The sequence below is a fragment of the Grampus griseus genome (genome assembly GCF_964374135.1).
Source record: "Grampus griseus genome assembly, chromosome: 7".
Taxonomy (NCBI): Eukaryota; Metazoa; Chordata; class Mammalia; order Artiodactyla; family Delphinidae; genus Grampus; species Grampus griseus.
In genome coordinates, this window is record NC_139001.1 from 35263063 (window position 1) to 35281302 (window position 18240).

Consider the following 18240-nt stretch of genomic DNA (forward strand, 5'->3'; position numbering starts at 1 on the left):
AAGATTGGGGGATTTCCAGTGCTAACCAAAGATTATACTAACCCTTAGATGTGGGTTAAAATTAATTTACATACATATATCACATTGTTCATACTGAACTGTTTCAAAATAAAATACTACACAGGCAGTACAGCAGACTTAGACATGTTTCTAGTGGAGATCTGGATCAGGAGAAATATCCCAGGGACAAACACTCTACTACCCGCAGAGTTGCCCTTCTCATCCATATTTAAGAATTAGTAACATTCTAATTCAAAGTATTGAGCCAGATTCCTTTTTCTAGAATGAGTTCTTTTTCTCTCAGGAAGTTGCTCAAACTCATTTAAATAGACTCTGGGTGGCCCATCCAATATTTCCCCAAATATGCCCAAACTTGGCATTCCACCTCAATGTAGCTCTTGAAATTTTGCTACCACGCCAGCATATGTATGTATGTATGTATATATATATATAAAGAGAAAAGAACATATATGCTATGTTCTTTTTTCCAGTCATATTTCTTTCCTCTCAATAATTGAGTTGCCCCTCCTTTCTCTTTCAAGAATTGCTTATCGTGGGACTTCCCTGGCAGCGCAGTGGTTAAGAATCCGCCTGGCAATGCAGGGGACACGGGTTCGATCCCTGGTCTGGGAAGATCCCACATGCCACGGAGCAACTAAGCTTGTGCACCACAGCTACTGAGCTTGTGCTCTAGAGCCCACGTGCCACAACTACTGAAGCCTGTGCACCTAGAGTCTGGGCTCCACAACAAGAGAAGCCACCGCAATGAGAAGCCCGTGCACCGCAAACAGTAGCCCTCTGCTGGCTGCAGCTAGAGAAAGTCCTGTGTGCAGCTACGAAGACCCAATACAGCCAAAAATAAATAAATAAATTTATTAAAAAAAATAAAGAATTGTTTATCGCATTTAAGGTTCAATGATACCTTTGTTTTACTTTGCTGTTAGAAGTGGAGAGGACCCATCACTCACTCCTCATTTATTAGCTCTAACCTATTTATAACTAGATTCAAGGAGTCCATGAGGAAAGTAGTACGGTGCTGGCAAAGCTGATTTGCGTAATGTGCAGAGACACTCAGCCTCTTACTCCAATTTCAACTTATCCACTAATGAGACTAAAAAGCTGGAGAACTTCAGACCTTTCCAGCAGGTGAAGGTCTAAAGCAGCTATAGAAGATCAGGCTCTATGAAGCAATTCCATCTGAAGTCAGGAAAACCCAAAAGGGGGAAAAAAAAAGTGACCCAAGGATTAGCATGAGCCATTGGCACATTAGACCCATCCAGGAAAGACCCCATGGACATGGGACTCTCATCAATGTCCTGCGCCACGGTGTTGAGGTATGAACAAGGGGGTAGGAGGAGAATGCCCCCTCCCCATATACTCCTGATCAAATACTTTGACCTCTAGGGCATAGTCATAACTTCCCTTCTGCCCAAATTCACTTTTCAAGAAGACATAAGGGGTCTTCTGTGCTAAGGAAATCGAAATTTCAGAGGAGGAGCAAAATGGAGTTAAACTCCCTCTTTTTGGTTCTCTCTAGCTTTCTTTCCTCCTAGGCAGCTGGAGGGTAGGATGGGAGTAGACGAGGGTCTCCTGCTTGGGAAGTGCTTCTCCTTTTTGAAGACTTCACAGACAATGGTGGCAGAGGGGACCGGAAACAAGGGGGCCTGGAGATAGCTATCAGGACTGTCTATCTCAACCTTAAGTTAATGGGGTGAACAGAGTCCATAACTGTCCCATGTATCTGCCCACTTCCCCAGCATTTGGGCCTAAAGACCTAGGTGGATATTAAAAAGTCAGTAATAACTCTTAGGCATTTGTGCCTTCAGAACCAACTGGAGCATCTCCACCAACCATTCAGATAATAGGGAGCCCAGGCATCTCTTTGCTTTCCTTGGAGACCAGCATTTGACCACAGATAAGCCTTTCCCAAAGCACCTGCTTAAGTTTCCAAATATATCCTGCATTAGCATTAACCCCCACTTCATTATCATAGGATGACTGTTCTTCAGCAAAGCCTGTGTGCCATTTCCATCCCTCACACTCACGTAACAGCAGTGGAGTTTGGACACATGCTTGATTGCTTCTGATACAAACCTGACAGTTGCTCATCAGATTCTTTTCTAGTGGCCTAATGTTAAAGCCTTAGTAGACCTTATTAAGGAATGATTACCTCATTTGAATCTTTAATTATCTTCCACCTTTTTATGGATATAAACATGCAACTCCCTCATAGAACTATCATCATATGAGTATGTTCATTAAGTCCAACAGCTGTCCTTTACCATCGAGGCCCAGAACATTTAAGCACTACTTTTCTGAATATCTCATCAGTTGAATTATCTGATTTATTTTACACTTTTCAAAACAGTAAGCCCTAAGTTATGAGGTTTTGTCATATCGCTTACATTGAACGCTGCCGTTCCTCTGGTTATCTCAAAACAGTGGATGCCAATTTTCATTTGGAGGTGTGAAATTCTGACTATTGGTCAGTTTTCAGAGGTGAGAAGAGCCAGATGATTGCTAATTATAAGTTGAGTCCTGTTTAGTAAAATCCATATTCTGTCTTGATAAACTTTCTGCTAAACATCTCAATTAATAGCAAAATGGTTCTGGAGTTTATTCTGAGGTGACAAGTTTACTTTCCAAAATCAGATTAGAAATTAGTTGGGTTTTTATTTTTTCTTTTACTTCTTTGAATTTTTAACTTTTCTGTAGAGAAGGTGAATTTCTCGTATAACTTAATAAAACTGTTGTAAAGAAGTGAGTAATACTGTGAACACTTCAAATTACCATGAAAATGTTAACCCCAAGGGAGGACTGTTTGGATGGAGTTGCTGCCCAGCACTGACTCTGAGTGCAGCCTTCAATGCTTCTATAGTTCGTTAAAGTGAGGTCTTCTGGGCTCATATGGCAGCGTGAATTCAGCTTTGAAAACTCACTCTGCTCCAAACACATACATGGATAAACACATGGATCAAATACAGAAATACAGAAAAAGAGTACTAAGAAATTCGACTGACAGAAAAGGCGAGATTAATATCTTACTGGGCTAGTCATGGAAGAGAGATATTTTTTTCTCTAATTCTCTGTATTTAAAAAAAATAATGGGGGGAAGGGAAATAGGTGAAGGAGGTTAAGAGGTACAAACTTCCAGGTGCAAAATAAATGAGACATGGGTATGAAATGTATAGTGTGGGGAATATAGTCCATAACTATATAATATCTTTGTATGGTGACATATTGTAACTAGACTTACTGTGGTGACCATTTTGAAATGTATAGAAATATCAAATCACTGTATTGTATAACAGGAACTAACATAGTGTTGTAGGTCAATTGTACGTCAAAAATAAATAAACAAACTCATCTAGAAATCAGATTTGTGGTTACCAGAGGCAGAGGGTGGGGGGAGGGGAACTGGATGAAGGCAGTCAAAAGGTCCAAACTAAAAAAAAATTATGTTTTAAAATTTGAGATAATTGTAGATTCACTTGCAGTTGTACGAAATAATATAGCGAGACCTTATGTACCCTTTACTCAGTTCCCCCAGATAACACCTTGCATAACTATAGTGCAATATCACAATCAAACTATTGACATTGCTATAATTCAATGATCAATCCATATTTCTTAAGTTATACATGCACTTATTTGTTTGTGCATTTAATAATGTGCAATTTTTTTTATGTCACCTCTTTTTTTTTTAAAGATGTTGGGGGTAGGAGTTAATTTATTTATTTTTGGCTGTGTTGGGTCTTTGTTTCTGTGCGAGGGCTTTCTCTAGTTGTGGCAAGCGGGGGCCACTCTTCATCACAGTGTGCGGGCCTCTCACTATCGCGGCCTCTCTTGTTGCAGAGCACAGGCTCCAGACGCACAGGCTCAGTAGTTGTGGCTCACGGGCCCAGTTGCCCCGTAGCATGTGGGATCCTCCCAGACCAGGGCTCAAACCCGTGTCCCCTGCATTGGCAGGCGGACTCTCAACCACTGCGCCACCAGGGAAGCCCAATAATGTGCAATTATATATTGCATGTATAGATTCATCTAATCACTTCCACTGTCCAAATAGATAAGAGGTCCATCACCATAAGGATCCCTTCTGTTACCTCTTTTTTTTTTTTTTAATGAAACCAAAGAGAACACCAGAGATGTAGAAGAATGGTTGTGTGGAGTTGCCTTTGCCCTTCCTAAAACACAGCTGCCCTGTGGTGGGTCTGCCTCTTTGCTCTGAAGGCCAAGAAGCTCCCTAGGCCATTCGTGGCTGGATGGTGGCGGATCACAGCTTTGGTTCTGGAGATTGTGGAGGAGATGGGACATCAGGGCGGAAGATGGGGGAGAAGAGCAGCCCTGTGAAAAGAGAAAGTCAGTTCCCGGCCTTCTCCCTCAAGCCCAGTGAGTCCAAATGGTGAAGGCGTTTTGTGCATGTGCTCTGTCCACATTTTTTCCTTGAACCCTGTGATCCTTCATGAGACACTGGATTTCTGTTTTCTTCTTCTGCGGAGCCCCTAGACATGTCGTCAGGCTGCTTTCTTGGGGGCGGTGGGTGAAGCAAACATATATTCTCCCCTCGTCTCAGTACTCGGTCACCTGAGCCAACTCGGGTGTCAAATTGACAGTAATGTTTTTATACAAGGCATCGTATGTGACGTTTGCAAAGTAGTTCAAGTTGTTGAGACCGTCCAGCCCTTGCCGTTCTTTGGACCTCCTCAGCAACGCGTACCTTCCCAGAAACTGGACTTCTCCTCGGTGGTGAGGAAGAATGGACTTGTACTTCCCTGTGTCACCTTCCGGCCGACTCACAGAACAGCCTGCATTCTGTACTCGGTTCCACAGGTCGTCATCTTCTCCACCCCAACCCCAGAAAGCATTAGGAAAGCCGTTGATTTTCTGAAACTGTTCCACTGTTAAGCCGCTCACTCCGCCAAAGAACTCAGTATAAGGAAGCAGATACATATACTTATCCAGTTTAGTTGCAAAGTGCCTTGGCATCTGTTCCACATCCATAGTAGTTACAATCGCTTTCTGGTATATGATCCACATCACGAAAAATAAGACAGTCCCAGTCCAAGTCCTTCATTGCTTCTTGAAAACCCACATTAAAAAGCATGGCTCGGGGGCTTCCCTGGTGGCGCAGTGGTTGAGAGTCCGCCTGCCGATGCAGGGGACGCGGGTTCGTGCTCCAGTCCGGGAAGATCCCACATGCCGCGGAGTGGCTGGGCCCGTGAGCCATGGCCGCTGAGCCTGCGCGTCCGGAGCCTGTGCTCCGCAACGGGAGAGGCCACAACAGTGAGAGGCCCGTGTACCAAAGGAAAAACAAAAGCATGGCTCGATTAAAGGGTTGGGTGCCAACTTGCTCCACCTTATAAAATGCAAACTGTAGGCGCTGGCGCTGGAGCATGGGAATCAGGTGTCGGAGCAGGACCAGGAGGTGCTCATGGCGGTTCCGGAAGGGGATAAGGATTGCCACCTTCCATCGAGGAATGCAATCCGATGGCTTCCAGTGACCTCCGAGCTTGATGGTTGGGTCTCTAGAGAAGAGTTCATGGACGACATCCATTCCAATTTCACTCATGTTTATGGCTATGGGGCCCTTCATGGAAGGGAGCCTTTCAGGGCAGGTATGGTTTGCAAAGTAGGTGAAGTCTTCAGGAAGCAAAGTTGTGGTTTGTAGGAAGGTTTCGCTGTGGTTCAAGTCAAGAGGATAATCTGAGTCATTCACGCTGCTGTTCCTCTTCGCGTAAGCGCTCCGAACTACCTGCTCGTAAACCTGAGCGCCGATCGTTCTCATGTTGTCCCAGATGAGAATGGCTTGAGCCTGCATCATGAAGAGGTAGGTGTTCACTGCTAGTGTCGGAGGGTCTCCTGCAGAGGCGGGGGATGGCTGTGGCTCACCGCGGGAACCAGGACACTGGCAGCAGAAGCCCTGGGAAGCACTCCCTGGCGTGAGCCCTCCCAGAGTCCCATTCTACTGCCTTTTTATGACCACAGACACCGTCTTCCCCGCCCATCACTATCCCCTGGCAACCACTAATCTGTTTTCCATCTCTAAACTTTTGTCATTTCAAGACTGTCGATAAATGGAAGAATCACAGAGTATGGGACCTTTTTGAATTGCCTTTTCAAACTCAGTATAATTCATTTGAGATCCATCCAAGCCGTTGCATGTATCACTTCCTTTTTACTACTGAGTAGTATTACATGGTATGGATGTACCACAGTTTGTTTATCCATTCACTCATTGAAGGATCTTTGGATTATTTTTAGTGTTTGACTATTACAAATAAAGCTACCATGAGTTATGTATATATTTTTGTGTGAATGTTAAGTTTTAATTTCTCTGGGATACATGCCCAGAATTTTTTTCAATCTCCAAAACTAAAAACATAATAGGATGAAATCATGTATCTCATACAGTTCTCACAACTAGTCTTTGAGCCTGATCTGGACTACTGTACCCATGTTAAGAGATAGAGAAACTGGAATTATAAAAATGATTCATCAGATTACTCCAAGTGTAAACTTTGAAGTTGGAATTCTTTCTCATTAAGGCCTTGTTTATTCTTTACGGCAGCCCTTTTAGAAGGGAAGTTTTCTCCATACCTTGAAACATGATGTTATCTGCCATCTCTGAGATTTTTCATCTTAGTTTAGGTACTGATATCTAAAATATCCAAATTCTGCACACATTTAGATGTCTGTGATTTTGAAAATTGATCCCTATCCCTTTTCTCTTAATGAAGAGAGCAGCCCAACCACTGCAGACAATGAGGAATGCATTAGCACCAACTGGGGAAGAGCAGGAATTCTGCAAACCCTTCATCTGAAGCTAGCTAGCAGCCAGAAATTCCTCCTCCCCATAAGCTAGAAAACAGCTGTCCCTGAAAATTGTTGCTCCAAAGAAGGAATTACTTACACTCTTTTCTTTAACTCAAAAGATCAAGGCCTGGCAGAATGGAAGACCAAATCATTTGTCTGTTTATTCACAAAGGGCAGATTTAGCATCCCCAACCTCTAACTGGCTACAACCTGCAAAAGCAAAACTGGAAACCAAGAACCACCGAACCCTAAGCGTCATTATAGCTTCCTTTGACCGTTTCATTTTATTCAATTGGGCTACTCACTGATTACATTTTTGTCAATGTTTTTCTGTGAAGGAGATGAAAAGACTTAAAGACTTAAACCTGTGATCAGCAAAACCTAAGAAAAAAAAATTCTAAATCCATCAATCCCAAAATGTGCATTTCAGAAGATAGGGAGCCGGTCTAATTTAACAATATGCTAAACGGGTAAAATATTTTGCCTTAGAATTAAACTCGTCAGCAGTGAACCGTGAAGCTTCTACAGTCTGTCTGGAAAAGACAAGAAGTGGTCGGGCTCTGCTGAGAGCCATGAATTCAGCTCGGGGCAGGCAGAGGACCAAGGGACCTGAATATGCCACTTACAACAACTAATTCAGATTAAGTGACTTAAATCTATATCTACCTTTCCTGGATCCTGGGTTGGACTTACATATGAATAGAATTGATCCTTGCCAATGAGATGGGATTTCACAAAATAAAACAATGACAATAACAGCTAACATTTATCAAGTGCCAGCATAGGGCTAAATGCTTCACAGGGATTATTTCCTTGAATCTTCATGATACTCCTATGAGGTAGGTATTATTATCCCTATTTTACAGTTAAGGAAACTGAGACTTAGGATAACTTGCTTATGATCTCATAGCTATTAAGTGACGAATCTAGGCTTCAAATCTGTGCATGTGTAATTGTCGGAATTCAAGTTCTAAACCATATGCTCAGGTTTTTACTCTTAAATTTTACCATTAGAAAGCCATTTTTTTGGCATAAGACATAGTTCCTTATTAATTGCCAATCTCCTTTGAAGGGATTACATGATAAGGCGTTATCAATTACCAACTCCATTGTCAATGAGTTCTTCAAACCCTTACAGCTTGATAACAAACTGGGAGGAAATGCTTCAAGGAAACAAAGGGGAGTGGGAGTGGGAAGTCTAAAGGAGGGCAATGAAGTTGTGGAGAGGCTCTGGGACTCTACAAGAAGGCTGGAACCAGAGTCACTATGACTGCCAACAAGCCTGCCTGAAGGGACAGATTTAGAGCCAGCCCACTTTTATCCTTCTATCTGTAAAAGATATTCACACTGACACAGAACCAGCCCTACTCACTGCCCATTCTTTTATGCTATAATTAACTTTATTGATACTTTTAGGAGCCAGTAGTACACATCCCCCCAAACTGCCCATATGCTTTCATCTACTCCTTTGGGTCTTACACTCCAATCTTCTTGCCTCTGTTGATATTCAGTAACCCTTGATGAGTAAGGAACCCATTTAGAAATTAAAAGGATAGATAGGAGTGAAATGAACGTGAGCTGAGGATTTGTTATGCACCAGACACTGTGCCAGAGATTGACATACATAACCTCATTAAATACTCTCAGCAACCCACCCAGGATGGGGTATTATCTCTGTTTTACATAAGCAGAAACCAACAACCAGAGCCCACCCACAGTCTCACAGTTTAGTAAAAAACCAAGCACAGCTCTTTCCAGACTCCAACTTCCATTTTTGAGCCACTACATGATAAAGTAAATGAACTACAAAATAAATATCTTTGAAATGAATCCCATATTAAAATTAAAACAATATTCAAAGGGGAGCAGAAAGGGAGCTGATATCTCATATGGATCTTAGTAGTCAAGACATAAAAGAAGGTTGGATTGGCCTGGAGAGGGGAAAGATAGTGAAAGTGATGGTAAAGAAAAATTAGCCAACCAAATGCCTCAGTTGACAGTCACTTGTTTCGTGTGGTTGAAAATGACACACACTGGTCATGATCAACAGAAAGATGGCTGAGGTTTTGAATCCTCAAATCCTTACCTGAGAGGTGGACATGTGCAGTTTACATTCTAAATAAAGGTACATTTCTTGTTACAGTGATGGTTGGGGCCCCAAAGCCCAATGTGGTCTCCTGGCGAGGTGGGATAGGCCACCGCGAGCCCTGGCTCCCAGTTGGCCTTCTAGTAGCAGCCAAGCAGGAGACAGTCCCGGCCTTCTCATCACTCTGTTACAAATGAAGCTTTCCGGGTTCTCTGCCCAAAGTGAGAGCTTTTAGCTTTTGCAGCTCTCATTGGAGTTTTCCCTCCAGTCCTTAGCATGACTTTCTAAATGAAGGAAAGGATGCACAAGAAAGTGGCCAAATTATGTCCTTGTCTCATTCCCAAGTGCATTTCTCTTGGCTTGAGGAAGAAAGCTTTGTTCTTCTCTTCAGGTAAGTGTTTAATCACCCCCTCTTCACCCTACTGGTGAAAAAGGGATTTCTATCCTAGGGTTATGGAAATGGCCAAAAGCATGACACCTAACACTGCACAGCAGTTTATCAGTCATATATACTCATAGCCCGGGAGAGGAGGACACAACATACCACATTGTCATGTGGGGACTTGGGAACAGAGTGAACGGTCGGGGGCTGTGGGAGACTGCAGTTGTAGTATCAAAAGGGTAGTATCAAATCAGGTGCCTGCTGAGTTCCATGTGATTGGCTTATTTGAATAATTCCATGGGCAGGCAGGGAACTAAAGCCTGCTACTCAGGGATGAGCAGGCTCTGTGGCTGGTTCCCAGGATAAGGCTAGAAGACCTTATCCATGGGAGCAGAGTTGTGGGGGGGAACCCACACAGAGTTGTGGTTAGGCCATTGGAAGCACTCTCAGTTTCCCTCAGATGTCAAGGCATATCTGTTGGACCTTATACCACAGTAGGAATATCATTAATGGAACAAACAAAAATAGAGAAGGAACTATACAAGTTTTGATTTGTGTATGTCCTTCTTCAATTCACATGCCCTAGAAGTAAAGAAACATACTGTTCCTCCCCTTTTGTTCCCCTTCATGAAGTCTTGGAAAATATTTTGTCCTTTTTTTTTAATATTTATTTATTTATTTTGGCTGCTCCAGGTCTTAGTTGCAGCATTTGGACTTCTTACTTTGTTGCAGAATGTGGACTCTTAATTGTGGCAAGCATGTGGGATATAGTTCCCTGACCGGGGATCGAACCCATGCCCCCTGAATTGGGAGCACAGAGTCTTACCCACTGGACCACAAGGGAAGTCCCTACTTTGTCCTTTTTGATGGAACACCTCAGTAACTGGACACTTAGTTAGTGTCATTGTTTGAGGAAGCTAATTTTTATCTGAGCAAATGCTGCCATCCAAGTTTTTTTTTTTTTTTTTTTTTTTTTTGCGTTATGCAGGCCTCTCACTGTTGTGGCCTCTCCCGTTGCGGAGCACAGGCTCTGGACGCGCAGGTTCAGTGGCCATGGCTCACGGGCCTAGCCGCTCTGCGGCATGTGGGATCTTCCCGGACCGGGGCACGAACCCGTGTACCCTGCATCGGCAGGCGGACTCTTAACCACTGCGCCCCCAGGGAAGCCCCCATCCAAGTTTTTTAAATTAATTTATCAAATAGTTATAGATACTCTAAGTACAGACCATTTGTATTGGAGCTGTATCAGTCAGAGTTCTTTGGTTGCACACAGCAGAAACAGAAGCTGGTTGATTTTAGCAAGAAGTAATTTATTGGACTGGATTTGAGTAGATCAGAAATGCACCCGCCCCCCCAAAAAAGCTTAAGGAACCCAGATTCAGAAAGAACAATAATTTGGGCAGCTCTGCTGAACTTGTCAGCAGGAACGAATGGACGCTCTATTAAGGGCAGCATAGTAGGAATGAATTAGCTCTAACACAGTCACTGGCTTTAGCATTCACATTCCAGGAAGAGTCTGACTGGCACAGCTTGAGTCTTGGCCAAGGGAAGGGGGGCACATTGAGTGAACACTGAACCCAACCTGCAACAGGTTGGGGATGGCTTCTCAAAGGAAAATCAAATGACTGTTTACCCTAAGAAAGGAAAAGGGATTCTGAGCAGACAAAACAAAACAAAACAAAAAGAGGTATTCATTTCTAGAGATACTTTATTACCTTATGTGAATTAGAAAATCAATGCTTATCAAATGAAAGAGGTAAATCATATTTTGGGTCATTTGTGGTGCTTTCTACCGTGTCATTTCTGTTTGTGTATATACTTTCTCATTTTAACAAAATGAAGCATTTTCAGTGCCTCAATACCTGGTTGTAGGGTAGATTTGTTATGAACTTAATCCTCAGATGGGTCAATCTGCCTTTAAGCCTTACCTCTTAGTCCAACCACAAGAATGGGTCTTTTAAACTTTTTTCACAAAGAAGTAGGAATAGGAGTGGTTCAGTGGAAACTCAATATGTTGAATGATTTAAAAACTATTTAGGGGCTTCCCTAGTGACACAGTGGTTAAGAATCCACCTGCCAATGCAGGGGACACGGGTTTGAGATCTGGTCTGGGAAGATCCCACATGCCGCAGAGCAGCTAAGCCCATGCGCCACAACTACTGAGCCTGTGCTCTAGAGCCCACAAGACACAACTACTGAGCCCTCGAGCCACAACTACTGAAGCCTGCATGCCACAACTACTGAAGCCCGCGTGCCTAGAGCCCGTGCTCCACAACAAGAGAAGCCACCGCAATGAGAAGCCCACACACAGCAACGAAGAGTAGCCCCCGCTCGCCGTAACTAGAGAAAGCCTGCACGCAGCCACAAAGATCCAACGTGGCCAAAAAAAAAAAAAACTGTTTAATGAAAGCATTAAAAAAAATTTTTTTTTGGCCACACCACCTCACAGCATGCAGGATCTTAATTCCTCGACCAGGGATGGAACCCACGCCCCCTGCAGTGGAAGTGTGGAGTCTTAACCTCTGGGCCGCCAGGGAAGTCCCTAATGGAAGCATATTATGTGCACATTGCAGTGCTAGACTCATGGGCAGTAAAAAGATAGATACACACAACAAAAAGTACAACTGCCTATACCTAAGGAGTTTACAATGAGCATATGCACACACAATTAGGTGAAAGTTCAAATAATAAATATGTAACCGAGATGCAGCAGAAACCCCACATTCCTTTCCCTCCCAAAGTTACATGAAGAATCCCAGAGGCTTGTATACTCAAGGTCACTTTTGGATCTTAGTATATACTACCCCTGGAATCTTATTTTCACATTTATTTCTGCCCTACAATTGCTTCCTTTCTCTGATCTGTACCAAACCAGCAACACTCACACTTTTTTTAAAAAGGCATATTTGAGTATAGCAAACTTCACTCAAACCTTGGAGAAACGAAGAGGACTCACATCACAGAAGAGCTAATAGGTTAAAAAGTATTCGATTTCTATATTTTTAAAAGTTCTTTGGATATTTGCAACAATTAAGTCCCCAGCATCCTGCTGTGTATTTTAGCCCCTCCTTCTCTCATTCCTTGCCAGTAATTTGTCCCATGTTATTATGCAACGCATTTCAGCTCTCCTTAATTCAGCCCCAGTCCTCTCTTGGCAAATCCCAAGCTGTTAGACTCAAGCTCTAAGAAGAAGCTGGCTATGGGGTGGTAGGCTGGGTGAATAATTAAAGTCTTGCATAACAGTGCACCAGCCCTCTGCTCTCAGAGTTGGAGGCTCTGTTCTTTGCCCCAGGACTGTGCCCCAGGATACAACCTTCCATTGGCCAAATAAATGTAAAATCTGATACAGAGCTTTCCAAAGGTGGTTGCTGGGACCAGAAAATCAGGATAATTTAATGCCTAGGTAATATATGATCACTATGCAATCCCCAATGGAAAAAGAAACAACTTGTACATCTTTCCTTCTGCTTTCCTTATCAATTATCAAAAGAAAGTTTGCTCTATTCAGAACCTGTCACTGCCAAAGAAGCAGGGATTTTCATTTGAGCTAGGGAAATGCACTCCAGCTCCCAATCCAGGTCATTAATAAATATGAATATACAGCCAACAATCACCAATTATTTGAAGGAAATGAATGACATAAAAGAGAGGGAGCAAACTCAGAGAGTGGAAGAACTAATTCCTAAAGAAACAGAGTTAATAGAAGAAACCAGAAATAAGAGTTAATAGAGTCAAGAGTATGTCACATCCAAAGGAAGAACAGATGGCTGTGAAAAAGAATCTATCAGAATCCTTGGAAATTAAAAATATGATCACCAGAATAAACAACAGATGGCCCAAATAACAGAATTTACATAGCAGAAGATAAAGTTAGTAAATTAAAATATCTGGCCAAGGAAATTTCTGAGTGTGCAGTAAAAAATAATAAGATGAAAATAGGTGCAAAATTAAGAGATAGAAAAGAAAGATACAGGAGATCCAACATTCACCTAACTGGAGTTCTAGAAGGGGAGAAAGACCAAGAGAGAATAACCAAAAAGGCAATTAGGTAAGCTCATGAAAAATACTCAACATCACTAACCATTAGGGAAATGCAAATCAAAACCACAATGAGATACCACTTCACATCAACTAGGATGGCTATTATAAAAAAACAAAACAGAAAACAACAAACATTGGCAAGGATGTGGAGAAATTAGAACCCTCTTGAATGCTAGTGGAAATGTAAATGATACAGCTGCTGTGGAAAATGGTATGGTGGTTCCTCAAACACAATTAAACAGGGACTTCCGTGGTGGTCCAGTGGTTAAGACTTCGCCTTCCAATGCAGGGGGTGTGGGTTCAATCCCTGGTCAGGGAACTAAGATCCCACATGCCTCATGGCCCAAAACATAAAACAGAAGCAACATTGTAACAAATTCAATAAAGACTTTAAGAATGATCCACATTAAAGAAGAAAAGCAATCTTTTAAAAAAACAAGCAAAAAAACCCAATTAAACATAGAATTATCATATGATTCAGAAATTCCTCTTTTAGGTATATATCCAAAAGAACTGAAGGCAAAGATTCCAACAGATATTTGTATACCAGTATTCACAGCAGCATTACAATAGCCAAAAAGGTGGAAACAACCCAAATGTCCATCAATGGATGAATGAATAAACAAAATGTGGTATATCCATATTATAGAATATTAGCCTTAAAAAGGAATAAAATTCTGATATCTACAACATGGAGAAACCTTGTAAACATGCTTAAATGAAACAAGCCAGAAACAAAGGGACAAATATGGTCTGATTCTACTTATATGAAGCCCTTAAGAGTAGTAAAATTTGTAGAGCCAGAAAGTAAAATGGTGGCTACCAGGGGCTGGAGGAAGCAGGGAACGGGAAGTTATTGCTGAATGCTTCCAGTTTCATTTTGGGATGATGAGAAAGGTCTGGAGATAGGTAGTGGTGATGGTCACCACAATGTGAATGTACTTAAGGCCTCTGGATTGTGCACTTAAAAATAGTTAAAATGTTATGTTATGTACATTTTAACACAATAAAAAAATTTAAAGCAAAACAAATATATTACAGATTGTGTTTGCATTTAATTAATGACATTTTTAAAAAGAAAAAATTATGTAAAATTTCTGAAATAGTTCATTGAGCACTGAGCAGGAATAATTTTAAAAGAAACAAACCTAGACACACCATGGTGAATTTTCTGAACTCTAAGATTAAAAGAGAATCCTAAAAACGATGAGAGAAAAAGTAGATTACCTACAAAAGAGCAGGAATCATATTTGCATATTCTCTACAGTACAAGATGCTAGAAAACAATGGAGTGATGGCTTCAAAGGTTTTTTTTTGTTTTTTAGTATTATTTTTTTTCACATCTTTATTGGAGTATAAATGCTTTACAACGTTATGTTTCTGCTGTAAAACAAAGTGAATCAGCTATATGTATACATATATCCCCATATCCCCTCCCTCTTGAGCCTCCCTCCCACCCTCCCTATCCCACCCCTCTAGGTGGTCACATGCACCGAGCTGATCTCCCTGTGCTATGCAGCAGCTTCCCACTAGCCATCCACTTTACCCTTGGTAGTGTATATACATCAGTGCTACACTTTCACTTCATCCCAGCTTCACCTCCCCACCGTGCCCTCAAGTCTGTTCTCTACGTCTGCGTCTTTATTCCTGCCCTGCCACTAGGTTCGTCAGTCAGTACCGCTTTTTAAAATTCCATATATATGCGTTAGCATACGGTATTTGTTTTTCTCTTTCTGACACTTCACTCTGTATGACAGATTCTGGGTCCATCCACCTCACTATAGATAACTCAATTTTGTTCCTTTTTATGGCTGAGTAATATTCCATTGTACATATGTGCCACATCTTCTTTATCCAATCATCTGTTGATGGGCATCTAGGTAGCTTCCATGTCCTGGCTATTGTAAACAGTGCTGTAGTGAACATTTTGGTACATGTCTCTTTTTGAATTATGGTTTTCTCAGGGTATATGCCCAGTAGTGGGATTGCTGGGTCATATGGTAGTTCTATTTTTAGATTTTTAAGGAACCTCCATAGTGGCTGTATCAATTTACATTCCCCCCAACAGTGCAAAAGGGTTCCCTTTTCTCCACACCCTCTCCAACATTGATTATTTGTAGATTTTTTGATGATGGCAGAGGATTAGACCCAAGAGCCCAACAGGCTCCCCAGTGCCTAAGTGGACAGGGAAACCACTGGCCCTGTTCCCTTCCATTCCTGCGTGCCCCTGCCCCATGTCTCCTCCAGGGTCTTCCCCGTCCCTGCTGGACCCCTAACCGTGGGTGGATCCCGCTGTGTGTAGGAGCTCCTCCCCTCCCTCAGTCACCCCTCAGGGGTGCCGGTCCCAGAGGTCCAGCCTTTACTTTTGCTACCCCTTCCCTCCCTCCCACTCCCTCAGGACCCACATGGCTGGAAGGGGCCTAGGTGGGCAGAGTATCAGGCCTGGGATCTCAGCAGGCTTCCAGGGGCCCAAGTGGGCAGGGGAAACCTGGCCATGCTCCCTTTTGATCCTCTGCCCTCCCAGTGGTCTCCCAGTTTCCCCCTTTGGGCATGGGATTCCTTCCCTCCCTCCCACTCCCTCAGGACCCACATGGTTGGAAGGGGCCTAGGTGGGCAGAGTATCAGGCCTGGGATCTCAGCAGGCTTCCAGAGGCCCAAGAGGGCACGGGAGACCTGGCCGCGCTCCCTTTTGATCCTCTGCCCTTCCAATGGTCCCCCAGTTTCCCCTTCGGGCATGGGATCCCTTCCCTTCCCCCAGCCGCCCCTCAGGGGCACCAGTCCCCTCCCGCCTCCACTTCTCCTCCTCCCTGGCTCCCCTCCACGACCCACATCCTACCCAGTTGCTGGGGGTTCCTCCCATCCCCTTAGGTGTCCATGGTCCCCCACTGGCGCCTGGTAGGTGCCCTAGTTGTGCGGAGATGCGAATTCCGCATCCTCCTAGCCTGCCATCTTCTGCCTTCAAATTTTTAAAGGAAATTATTTTGAGCCTAGAAATCTTTCTTCAGCAAAACTGTCATCCACATATCCATGGAGGGAGGGAAAGTTTAGGCATTTAAGGTATCAGTTTACCACTTAAGAATCCTTCCTAGAACAGTTATTGGAACATAAGGCAAACTAAAAAATTGATTTAAAAAAAAAGTGCAATTCAAGGAAAAAATAGATACTAATAGGAGATTTAATTAAAAAGTAAATAATCGTTGATAATATGGCTATAAAACACACTATAATTTTTTAAGAAAAGATAAGCATGATATAAAATAATTCATAATAATTAGAATTTAAAATTCAGAGTAATTTGAACAAAACCTGAGAAAGGGAAAGGGATATAGAAATTAAGTTAAGGGCTTCCCTGGTGGCACAGTGGTTGAGAATCTGCCTGCCAATGCAGGGGACACAGGTTTGAGCCCTGTTCTGGGAAGATCCCACATGCCGCGGAGCAACTGGGAGCCACAATTACTGAGTCTGCGCGTCTGGAGCCTGTGCTCCGCAACGAGAGGCCACGGTAGTGAGAGGCCCGCGCACTGCGATGAAGAGTGGCCCCCGCTTGCCACAACTAGAGAAAGCCCTTGCACAGAAACGAAGACCCAACACAGCCATAAATAAATAAATAAATAAATTTAAATCATATGGGCTTCTAAGAAGACCTCTGCTAAAAAAAAAAAAAAAAAAGAAAGAAATTAAGTTAAAAGATTTGCCTTGTTTTGAGGAGAGTGAGATTTTAGATACAGATTAAATATCAATTTCAAGAGAGAATGTAAGTTTAAATATAGTTATTAAAAACCTAAGAATACTGAGACAATAAGCATAAGACTTAGAATTTTCAAATACCATGGAGAAAAAAAAAAAGAAAGTCTTATTAGCAAAAGTGAAAAAACAAGGACCCAAAACAACACAGGCAAAACAAAACAAAACCAAAAAACAAGAAAAACCAAAGACAAGAAAGCTTTTCGAACAGGAAGCACAACCCAAGCAGGCAAGAATAGAATGGACTGATTGATTGAACAAGGATATGAAGCACTTGCCTTGTCTAAGTGTTTTACAAGTATTAGCTGATTTAATCAAGCAATCAAGCATGCTGATATCTCAATGAATGTGAATGGATTAAATTCCTCATTTAAAAGAGATTCTTATGTCTTAAGTTGTGTTAAGGCAGAGAGAGAGAGAGAGAGAGAGAGAGAGAGAGAAAAGAATATCTTAAAACTGAATTAAATTTTTGAAGATGAAAGGTAGGAAAATTACAACAAAACAAGACCAACAAAGCAGGAATGGCAATATTATTATTGAACAAACTAAAATTCAAGTTGAAAAGTATTAAATGAAAGAAAAAGAATTATTTTATGATGATAAGAGCTATAAACTATTAAAAGCCTTGGGAATACCTACTTATGAGCCTCAGAATAATATCAAAACATTAATCTAAAGCTATTAGGAATTCCAGGATTTGAATTGATTCAGGGGACTGAAAAAGGAGGGAGAGATTTTTGGTAAAAAGGAATTCCCCAACAGTACTCATAACTGAGCAATAGCAAGGCCACCTCCACCAAAACTGAGGGTCAGTGGAGAAGGAGGCTGAGGGAGAAATAAGATTAGAAAGATAGAGCAGGTTGAATGGCAGGTAAAGAAGTCTAGATTTTACCCTCCAGGAAAGGTGAAGAGGAGCAGAAGACAGAAGTGATGAAAGGTGATCTTTTGGAAGATGGGGCAGGCAACAGTGTGCAGGTCTGGCTGAAGAAGAAATGGAGTATTCACAAAACAGGCCCAAGTGCCTGCTTACTATTGGTAAATCAGTAGTACATTTTCTTGTTATCCTTAGGTTCCTAGCCTATCACAAAGTCTTTGGAAATTGAATTCAGTAAGGTATATGAGAGCATGCTGAATATTGAGGTGCTATAAGTATGTAATATTAATATTAATTATT

The 18240-nt window shown here is 42.2% G+C and overlaps 1 protein-coding gene across 1 annotated transcript; it reads right to left on the reverse strand.

The window, feature by feature from the left end:
* Positions 1–4569: 4569 nt before the first annotated feature.
* On the reverse strand, positions 4570–5702 carry LOC309824705 (beta-1,4-galactosyltransferase 5-like; the record flags this gene model as incomplete). The annotated part of the gene is given in 3 exon segments (XM_082657794.1): positions 4570–4989; positions 4991–5104; positions 5321–5702. Coding segments are annotated over 3 exon segments (807 nt in total). The 5' UTR covers positions 5594–5702.
* Between the last annotated feature and the right edge of the window lie 12538 nt (positions 5703–18240).